This window comes from Eschrichtius robustus, chromosome 8, assembly GCF_028021215.1.
Source record: "Eschrichtius robustus isolate mEscRob2 chromosome 8, mEscRob2.pri, whole genome shotgun sequence".
Taxonomy (NCBI): domain Eukaryota; kingdom Metazoa; phylum Chordata; class Mammalia; order Artiodactyla; family Eschrichtiidae; genus Eschrichtius; species Eschrichtius robustus.
This window is the reverse complement of record NC_090831.1, coordinates 83,124,276-83,135,562: the sequence shown is the minus strand read 5'-3', so window position 1 is coordinate 83,135,562 and position 11,287 is coordinate 83,124,276. Positions and strand designations below refer to the sequence as shown.

The 11,287-nt window shown below is 46.5% G+C and overlaps 1 protein-coding gene across 1 annotated transcript in view; it reads right to left on the bottom strand.

The window, feature by feature from the left end:
• Nucleotides 1-5,273: 5,273 nt before the first annotated feature.
• WIPF3 (WAS/WASL interacting protein family member 3) overlaps nucleotides 5,274-11,287 on the bottom strand; it is a gene marked incomplete at its 5' end in the record, with an annotated part of 59,679 nt that continues 53,665 nt past the window's right edge. Inside the window, 2 exons of the mRNA XM_068549811.1 lie at nucleotides 5,274-5,548; nucleotides 5,653-5,729. Of these exons, the coding sequence (XP_068405912.1) occupies nucleotides 5,537-5,548; nucleotides 5,653-5,729 (89 nt within the window). The remainder of the gene's footprint in view (nucleotides 5,549-5,652; nucleotides 5,730-11,287) is intronic.

Sequence of the window (11,287 nt, the reverse complement as noted above, 5' to 3'; positions counted from 1 at the left end):
CTGGAGTCCATAGCCCTTCCCATTAAGCTGCTCCCCTCGCCCCTCCAGGCACCACCTCTCCCACCCGGAACTCCATCAGGGGTGCCTAGAACTATGGCCACTTCACCTACCTCTACAGTCAATGGCTTTAAAGTCCATCCTCCACTTTGTCGATTATCTTGGGCCATTGCTTTTTTCCTCCACTCAGATGGGCCCTTTTGGTCATGAAAAAGCTTATCTGTGCTTCTACTAATAAGACAGCAGATAAAACAAGTCAGGTTCTCAACTAATTCAGATGCAAAGTGTGTAGCAGCTAACTTTGAAATTACTTTACAGATGAGATTTATTTCAGGAGCATCTGTGAATTTTAATTACTGCTCTCTCCTTTTACCCAACAGCAGAGCTAGTGATCTGAGCAGCTCAGCGAACATCTGAGTGGCATGCCTGGAATGCAGCCAGCGAGAGCTCTGTGTGTGACTGGATGTATAATAAGCAAACCGCTTGTACCCTAGAGTGTGTGTGTGTGTGTGTGTGTGTGTGTGTACGCATGCGTGCACTGATACCTTGGTCTCCTATGACCCAAGGGTTAAAGGCTAGCCCAGGGGTCATGTTACTCCATCTTCACCAGTATATGCTTAGATACATATCTATGCCCCCATTTTACAGATGAGGAAACCGAGGCATAGACTGGCTAAAATTGTTACTTCCTTAAACTTGTAAGATGCAAAATCGAAATTCAGATCCATGTTTTCCCTTAAGCCAACTTACCTATCAGGTAAACCTCATCTGCCCTGTACCTGAAGACACTGTAATGGAGATGGAGATGACTACTCTTCCATAGAGGAGATTTTTTGAGGGTTTGCTTAGTTGAGGTGGCAGTGCTCAGTGCACTTTAGGTTGAGAGTTATTCCATTTTAACACAAGTCAGCGTAATTTGTAAACAATACTCTGCCCATTTGATATTAATAAAACTGAGTAAACATAGTGTTATCTACTTTTTACAAAATGCATTTGAGAAAGTTTTTCCCTTGGTTGGTTTTCCCAAATACCCATTTGTTTAGTTAGCTACAAAAGCCAGGGAAACATGCTGTAGTTTAGTTAGAAATTTCAGCTCCAAAAAGAAAGGCCCCATCTCTAACACAGAATGGTACAGCAAGTGTTGGGTCCTGTGTCAGCACCCTGTATGAGCCCTTCTAATCCTTAAAAATGGTTGGCTTAGGTTGGTGCTGGTGACCATCGATAGGCTTTAACGAGTGAACAGCTAGAAGCGTTCCCACTTATTAAAGTTTGTTTACTAGGTACAAAGAAATGAATCTGCAGAGGGAACATCAATAAATATAAAATACACGTGAAACACTGGGGGGAGTCACAGACCACAGCGCCAGCAAGAATACGCGAGGATGGGAGGGGCGCTACATTTGAGTTTGTGGTCCAGGGGTGAAGGATTTGTCCTGCCGGAGGCTGGCACTGCGAGAGTTCAAAGGGCGAGAATTCAGTGATGGGTCTGGAGGAGGGATGTGGTCCCAGGTTCCTGAAATTTCTCCCTAGTTGCAATTTTTGGTTTCTCCTCATTCCTTCCCTCTGTCCTTGAATGGTTTTATTTTGAATTTCCATCCCAGCAGTGCAGAACATTAATGTGTAAATACCTCATCAGGGCAGGCAGTCTACTCTGAAGGTGGAACAGCCTTGGTCTTGCGCCTCCTTAATCATGATCATTAAAACCCTTGTAATTATTCTGTACAACTGAGAGAGAGGTGGAGTGGATACTGTAATAAACAAAAGTTCTGACCTTCTGGAAACCTTGCAGAACCAAAAAAACAAATCAGGTATGCCCATAGCTGATGACCTGCAAAAGCTTCTTTTCCATCGATTTAGCTGTTACAATTTGGCATGATTTATTCCCCAGGGAAGGGAACCTGACCTCGCTCAGTGGCTTCTGTCTGGAATGAGAAAGCATAACAATGATGGAGGACACCATCTTAGTCTCCACTCCAGACAGCAGCTAGGTGGGTGTAGTATCATGTTTGCCAAAACACCCCTAACGGTCTACCTTTCGTGGATGGCGTGTTCTGGGCATTACATCCTTGAGGTGTGAGTGCATGAGTGGGCTATTTCAAAGGAAACTTATTTTTCACTGCTCTTCTCACTTCTGCCTCCCTGATTTCCTTTAATCTGCAGCTATATTGAGCACAGACGAGGGATCAGTCTGTTTCCTTCTATTTTCTCTCCTTCCTGTCACAGCTTTTCCACCAAGGATGGGGTCATGCAGCAAGCAAAAACACACTGCCATTCCCTTGCCAGCTCCAGGAAAAGGGTGTGAGAGGAGCGGTCACAGGTCACAGCCAGTCCTGACCCGGTCCCCAGTCAGGGCTGGCTGAACCCACACACTTCTCCCCACCTAGAGAGGTGCCACCACAGGGACTGGGGGACTCTCAGACCAATTAGGTTCTCTTGGGCTCAGAAGGCAGCTAGGATTTGCCTGATGGGTGGCTCCAGGCTCCCTAAGGGTGGGCGTGGGGCACTGATATTTGAGGCAGACATTTCAGAATACATTTCAGTCTATGCTTTTCCATGTCACGTTTTTCACGAAAACCCTGCACTCGGGGGAGGAAAAAAAAGAGCTCTGAGACAGAATTAGGAATTTACTCATGATGACTTACACAGGTTTCTAACTTGCAGGGAAAATACTGAAATCTCATACAGCTCACCTCGTCTGCCAGGATGAGGCTGGGGACTTGGAGAGACAGGAGGAACGCCATGCAGACTTGGGCACGAGGGGCGGTGTAAACAGTAAGAGCATTGGCTACTTGCAGGATCATTCAGACACAAAAGGGGCCCTGTGGTCGGCCTTGGAGAGGCCAAGCCCGCTCTTGCCTTTGATTTGCGTTATGTTTACATTAGGCAGCAGAAGAATCCCTGTACTGCAAGACGGGAACGAGACGTGGCATCTCGTTCACTGGAGGCCGTGTGGCGACACATTACTGTCTGTGAGCCGCGTCATTTATAAGGCATTATCTGGTTTGATTTTGCAGTTTGTGTGATGAGACTAGAAAATCATGCCAGTAAGAAACTGCTGTGGATACTATGACTTTGGGAAACTAAGGAATCTTCTAAAAATGGTTCCGAATCTAGGGAGGGCCAGCCTGCATGCGTATTTACAGTCATGGAATGGACACTCTGTGGTGGGGACAGGGTTCTCATCTGTGCTGACAGATGAATGCCAAGATGCATTTTAAACAATGGAGAAATGATGTGTGTGTTTTTTAAATTACTCAAATAAAAATCGACTATAATACTGATTTAAAGCCTGTGCAAATCACATATTTACAATAAATAAATGCTCCATGCAGAGCCTGTATGTCAACTGAATTACAACTTGAGAATGGTGAGGTCTGACGTTCTCCTGGGGATGTCCACCCCGCCATATGGAACCCCAGGTGGCTCACAGGACATTGGCTTCATCTGTCTTCTCACCAGAGTGTCTTTAGGGATAACTGTGGAAACACGACAGTGTTATCAGGTGGGGTCAGAAGACTCACAGCACATAAATGACACACTCCGGGGCCGGGCAGTGAAGCTTTCCCTCATGCATGCAAGGCTGCCAGGGTCTGATGGTCCCATCATACATAAGGTGCTGATTTTCACGCAGGAGGTCGTGGGTGGAAAAGGAATGAAAGTGTAGCTTGTGGCAGGTGGGGACCTAATCCCATCAAAAACATTTAAGGGATCAAGCACCAGCAGACTCACTTGACGGGAAGCTCAAGAAAAGCAAAGAACTTGGTGGCGATCCCAAGAAAAGGCAACGGAAAACAGAGAAAGGGTCCCAGGCTTTCAGATTTCAGGGCTCCCAGCCTTGCACGGATCACTTGGGCTCTGTACCCATAAAAGAAGAGCACCCCCAGGGTGCTGTTCACCATGTCTGGAACCCCTTGACTTCTCTGGGTGATTGCTTTTTGCCTCACTGAAGTGAAAATGAATTAAGACGGTGTCCAGCTAGACATAAAGAAGATCTTCTTGACAATGGGATGCCCAAGAGAGACTTAACAATTCATCCTTGACTAGACTTTATGGGTTCGGGGATTTAGATGTATGCCTGCCATGAGGTCTGGGACCAGACGGTGCATAATGTTCCATCATGCTTGCCACGTCTGAAGGGGAGGGCGACTCCTGTCCTGTCAATTCTAACATGCCAGGCAAAGCAGTGAGGTACAGTGGAAGGAGCACTGGACAAGGAGTCAGAGGTCTGGGAATGTGACCTTGGGTGAGTTCCTTAACCTCTTGGAGCTTGGTTTTCTCATGTGAAAAAAGTCTGCATTAAAGGTATCTCTCCAGCTTATACCACAGAGTTGCTAAAAGGAGCAAATGAAATAACACATGCAAGTTATCTAAACTATATAAAGAGCTATATAATGTAGGAAATATTATTTTATTACTATATCTTTCTGATCACAGGAGTAATGTATTTATTATAGAACATTCAGAAATTGCAGAAATGCCCCCTAAGAAGTCAAGATCAGCCATAAGCTGGCAGAGTGAATGCCTGTGAACAATTTTGTGTATATTCTTCCTGTCTTCTTTTTTCCTCTGTAGACATACTTTCTCTGAACTGCAATCATACACCCAGTTTTGAACCTACAATCATCTGAGAATGGTTATTGCAATTCTTGGATTAGCCATGGTGAGAAAGGGGAGAGCGTGCTTGTCCTCCTTCAGGAAACTCATCCCCACTTCCAGTAACCTAGTTCCTTCTTTCTCACATCCCTTTCCTTGAGGTTCTGATCTAACAGCAGGCCACCCTTTTTGTCACACAGCACTCTGAAACAGGAGGAGGCCAGGGTGGACGGAATGCATGTCTTCAAAGAAACGAAGGGCCTTTAAAGATGAGACCCTGTCGTCTGCGGTGAGAGATGTCATCTCCGCCCAGGTTAGAAAACACTGTGTCCAAGTTGCCTCGTGTGAGCACGAGGGCATTTCTTCAAAGACTCACAGTTATGACACAAGCGCCTCTCTGGTTCCCCCGATCCCCTTCCCCCAGCTTTCCTCTAGCCACCAGCAAAATTTGTGGCTGAATTTGGTCAAAAGAAATGATAATGTTGGGGACTTCCCTGGCAGTCCAGTGGTTAAGACACCGTGCTTCCACTGCAGGGGGCATGGGTTCAATCCCTGGTCGAGGAACTAATATCCCGCATGCTGTGCGGTGTGGCCAAAAATAAAATAAAATAAAAATTAAAAAAATAAAAAAATAAGTAAATGATAATGTTGATGGGAGAAAAACCCCCAGGGTGCTATGAGAAACCATGTATTCTATAGACAAGAGAGAACACCAAATTATGTTTTATACATGTTACAGAGCTTTCCTCTCAGGCTTCTCAGGCCATGGTAACGAGGGAAGAATGATGGGGGCGAACGGGGTGATGGTTGCAGAGTGATTCCCAAGGGGTTCTGTGTTGCCAGAGCTGCTTCTGTTTGTGGTGGTGATTCCAGAGAAGCTCCCCCCTTTCACTCTTCAGGTTTTGAAATTGTGAGTGTTTCATCCCAGCTGGAAACACAGGTACCCCTATGGCTTTCCCTGAGGAAAAGCGGGACGCTGTTCAGAGGGAAGCACACCCTCAACAATTCTGTGCTCCCTGAGGTTTCCCAGTTTTACCTTCAGAGACCTGAGGGCCGTGTTACCTGAGCATTTCTGCCTTTGATGTCATCGGAGCTCTGGCCGGCCGCCTCAGTGTGGAGCCAGGGACCAGGTGTGCGGCCTGAAAGACAAAGGAGCCATCTCACCATCTGCTGGCCCAGGGCCGGCTATGTGCTTCACGGAGAACGTCTGGCTAAACCGGCACTTAGGGCAATGGTACAGGAACCAAGGGTAATGTTAAGTCGGTCAACCTGAAACCCTCAGGCTCCTGGCCCTAGACTGTGCGTTTCTACCCACTGCCTCTATGTCACACACTGTGGATACAGAGGCGTCACGTCCACTGAGCTGGGAGGAGAACAAGTGATGAAGGCCTCTCATCTAAATGCAGGTGCGAGCTTCTCAGCTCTGAACACGGCATCAGCTCCAGACGCGCTTGTGTGTCCTGGCCCCAGATGTGCCGGCGTCGTGCTAGGGTTGCTTAAAAAAGCAGTGGAAGTGTGTGCTGACATAGCTCAGACCCCGTTCCATGAGGATCCAACTCACTCTCTAAGACATATTAGGGGGCTTCCCTGGTGGTGCAGTGGTTGAGAATCTGCCTGCCAATGCAGGGGACACGGGTTCGAGCCCTGGTCTGGGAAGATCCCACATGTCGCGGAGCAACTAGGCCCGTGAGCCACAACTACTGAGCCTGCGCGTCTGGAGCCTGTGCTCCGCAACAAGAGAGGCTGCGACAGTGAGAGGCCCGCGCACCGCGATGAAGAGTGGCCCCCGCTTGCTGCAGCTAGAGGAAGCCCTCGCACAGAAACGAAGACTCAACACAGCCCAAAAAATAAATAAATAAATAATAATTAAAGCTGCTAATAATAATAATAAAAAAAAAAGAAGAAAGTCTGTGCTTGGGCTGGAGGAGCAGAGGCCTGAGGGCCGTGCTGGTTTCCAACTTTCTTTTTTGTCACTTGTAAACCAAGCCAGCCTTGTACCTTTTCTCAGACAGAGACATATTTTCAGGTCAAAAAAAAAAAAAAAAAAAAATCCGTTCTGTAGCCAACCAACAAGAGGCTGAATACTGCAGGGCTTGGAAAACACCCAGAAAGGATTTACATACTTGGTTGGCCATCAAAGCTGGGTCTCCCAGGACTCCTCCCAGTCTTGGAGTACAATTCCAGGGGCTGGGTGAGGAGAAAGTGGGCTCCTAGGAGAAGCACCTCTAACCACCATCTCTGGGCCAACTCGGTCTCTCTCTAAGGTAGGGTCCACGTGGCATAAGGTGGAGAGTAGTAGGTATGGTGCAGAGAACCAAGCTGTGTATCTGAAACAAATGGGATGCTGCATATACCGGCCTCACGTGCAGAGAAGGAATGCTGGCCAGACCACGACAAGAAGGGCAGATGGTTATACGGAATCAAAAGCACAATTCTCTGTGACTGGGAACATTTCACTGGCAACGCTAACTGTATGACACAGACGTTAAGTGGAACGGTAGTTTCTGTTTCCCTTCCCATCCCAAAAGCAGCGCAACAGACAGGAAACGGTTGCAAAACAGAGGAGGATATTGTTACTAGGTGATTTCAGTGCGGATTTCAGCGCGGGGATGAATACATGGGCTGGGCCAGAGTGAGGGTGCCCTCAGCAGTCTTCCCCAGGGTTCTGTATGCTGTGTGATGATTGTTTACAGAAGGGGTAGACAAAATAATTAGCTACTAAAGGTATCTGAAAAAGGCCTGAGAAAATCTGGTTAAAATGTTAAACCTTGTATTGCTACTGATGGGAGTAGTTGTTTTTATATCTTTTAAAAATAATAAAAATATTCTGCTAAAAAATATATTTATCCAGAAAGATGTTGATTTGAACTTTAAAAAGGAACATGGAATCATCATTTTCCCTTTTCAATACAGAGCCATTGAGTTCTGTTGGTAGCTCCCTTTCTCATGTCAAGTTCATCCCTTCCTCTCAAGTATGCCTAGGGCACGTAGTGGGGTCTTCCTAGGCCTCTGCATGGAGACCCCTCACTCAAGAAGGCGTGGAACACACCCTTGGTTTGGTTCTATGCTGTTCCAGTATTTTGGGCAGCCTGCCCACATCAAGAACAAGCCTGGGGTTCTCTTAGGTCACATGGAACAAAGAACCTCACCTCAAGCCCCGGCTTTGCCACCAGCTGTGACCAGAGGCAGATCACCCGACTTCTGCCTCGGTTATTTCAGCTCGACCTGAAGGAGCTGGGCTGGAAAACCTCATAGGGCCTTCCCTGTTCTAATGCTGGAAGCCTCTCACAGTCTCTAACTAAAAGAAGTGACGGGTTTCATTGGCAATGATAATTCTAGTATCTGCCAGAGCTACGCCTTAGAAATTGCATATCTGGCCTTTCCTTTCCTTCCTCGCTGTCACTGCCATAGTTGACGCTGGCCTGAGGGACCCACGTCCCCCTCGTAGAGAACTTACAGTGTCACCCTACACACCTCGGGGCACTCAGACCGGGCGGGGGGCTAATCATAGTCTCTCTCTCAATAATTTGGAATTTTAAAATTAGTTTTAATGCTTATTAAAAGTACTATATATTTATTATAGAACACTTGGACAAAATAGTGAAGCATAAGGAAAATAAAAATCACCCAGCATTCCACCATTGAGGGATAACCACTCTTAACACCGTACTGGATATATTTCTAGCCTCTTCTCTCTTTCCTTTATTTGGTCCACTTTTCCCTCTCCATATAAATTCATGAAATATTTTCTTTTTAAAATTAAATTTAGGTTTTATTTAATGTAATTTTAGTATACCAGGTTTTTTCCTTTTGTTTTGTTTTGACTTCTCAAGGTAGCATTGGCATTTTCCCATGTCACTAAATATTCAACAGCACAATTATAACAGATGCAGAACATTCCATCCTGTGGCTCTGCACTAATTTATTTAACCCGATTGTTGGATATTTGTGCTGTTTTCAAATTTCTTCTGTAAATGGTTTAGCAATGTATATACGTGTGGATATTGTTATTTATTAATTCAACAAGTGGTTATTGAGTGTCTGTGTGCCTGGCCCCAGGCCAGGAGCTGAAGATAGACCAGTGAATAAAAATGGATGCTGTCTCTGCCCTCCAGGGCCTTATACTGTACTGGGGAAAACAGGTAAATATATAACATGTCAGGAGGTGATAGATGCTTTGAAGAAAACGATAAGGCAGCATAAAGAGAGCACAAGTGATAGGAAAGGAAGTGCTGTTATTTTATCTGGAGTGGTCATCAGGGAAGACCATAAGAAGGGGTGCAGTCACCGGTAATAATCAGGCGTGGCTAAGGTAAGCGCACCAGGGCAGAGGTCCTTACTGACTAACTGCCCTCCACAAGGTGCGGAAAGACACTGGCGTTGTCTTCTGATTCTCTCAGTCTTGGGACAGCTAATCCTTTGATTTTATGGCGTGAACCACCAAGAGCTGTTAAAGTTACTGCAGTGCCTGGTGGAGAAGTTTCTCTGCTAATGGGAATAATGGTAGCTAGTTGTGCTATTGGTATAAAGTAACTCTATTTTAATAAAAGACCTAAAGGAGGCAGGGGGTAAGTCTCGCGGATATCTGAGGAAAGTGTCCCATAGAAGGAAGGGCAAGTGCAAAGAGCCCAGAGGTGGGGGGTGTGCTTGGAGCGTTCTACACATTGTAGGTGGTCCATGCTGTTGGAGGGAAGTGACGATGGGGAGAGTGGCGGCAATGGGCAGTTCATGTGGGTCTTAGAAGCCATGACAGGAATTTCTGATTGACCTGGAGGGAAACGGGAATTCACTGGAGGATTGTAAGCAGGGGCAGCGTGACTGGGCTTTAGAGGAATCACTTCGGGCTGCCGTGTGGAGCAGGGACACCGGTTAGCAGGTGCTTGCAGCATCCAGGTGAGAAACGACAGTGGCTTCAGCCAGGGGTGAGTGACAGAGGACATGTGATCAGATTGGGGATGCATTTCAAAGGAGGAGGTCCCAGAATTTACTGGGAAATTGGATGTGGGAGCAGAAGAGAAAAAAAGAAGCCAAATACGATTCCAAGGTTTTGGGTATGACAAAAAATGGAGGAGCAGTGGGCTTGCAGTGGGAGGAGAGGGGAGAAAGAGGGCAGCCAGAAAATCTAAGCAAAGAAGTGCTTCAGGAGGAGGGTGTGATGGACTGCAGCTGACGCCTCTGACCCCTGGATCTGGCCATGCTCGGGTCCACTGGTAGCCTTGCCAAGGGCTCCTTCTATGGTGTGAAGGGAGAAGGCCAGAGAGGACGGGGAGAGGAGATGGTGTTGCCTGTAAGAAGAGCAGAGAAATGGCCCAGGGGAGGTCAAGGGAGATTTTTTTTATATATGTAAATATCTGGTAAGACTTAAAAAAAATTATTTTGGCTGTGCCATGTGGTTTGCGGGATCTTAGTTCTCCGACCAGGTATTGAACCTGTACCCTTGGCAGTGAAAGTGCAGAGTCCTAACCACTGGACCACCAGGGAATTCCCAAGGGAGATATTATTTATAGACATTACAGTATCTTTGCAGGTTCAGAGGAATAAAGGAGTACCCTGGAAAGACAGGAGGTGGTAAGAGAGTGGGATGCTGGAAGACAGCTTATGGAGGGCTGTGGTCCCCAGTAATAATCAGACGTGGCTAAGATAAGTCAGCCAGGACAGAGGTCCTTACTGCTCAACTGCCCTCCCGCCACAAAGGCGAAAGACTCTGGCACTGGCTTTGTCTTCTGATTCTTTCAGTCTGGCAACATCTAATCCTTTGATTTTATGATGTGAACCACCCTGTACTGTTAAAGTTACTGCAGTGCCTGGTGGAGAAGTTTCTCTGCTAATGGAAGTAATGGTAGCCAGTTTTGCTATAAGTGTAAAGTAACTCTATTTTAGAAAAGGAGTTGGGCCACAATGAGATACCACTTCACACCCATCAAGATGGCTACAAACAGAACAAAGCACCAAGACCAGAAAATAACAAGCGTTGGAGGGGATGTGGAGAAACTGGAACACTTGTGTACTGTTGGTAGGAATGTAAAATGGAAAACAGTATGGTGGTTCCTCAAAGAATTAAAAATAGAATTACCATATCATTTAGCAATTCCAATTCTGGGTGTATACACAAAAGAATTGAAAGCAGGGTCTCAAACAGTTATTGGTACACTCATGTACATAGCAGCATTGTTCACAACAGCCAAAAGATGGAAGCAACCCAAGTGTCTATTGATGGATGAATAGATAAACAAAATGTGGTAAATACACACAATGGAATATTATTCAGCCTTAAAAAGGAAGGAAATTGTGACATACGCTACAACATGGATGAGCCTTGAGGACATTATGCTAAGTGAAATAAGCCAGTCTCAAAAAGTCAAGTAGGGCTTCCCTGGTGGCCCAGTGGTTAAGAATCCACCTGCCAATGCAGGGGACACGGGTTCAAGCCCTGGTCCGGGAAGATCCCACATGCCGCGGAGCAACTAAGCCCGTGTGCCACAACTACTGAGCCTGAGCTCTAGAGCCTGAGAGCCACAACTACTGAACCCACGTGCCACAACTACTGAAGCCCACGTGCCTAGAGCCTGTGCTCCGAAACAAGAGAAGCCACCGCAATGAGAAGTCTGCGCACCTCAACAAAGAGTAGTCCCCGCTCGCCGAAACTAGAGAAAGCCCGCGTGCAGCAATGTAGACCCAACACAACCAAAAATAAATA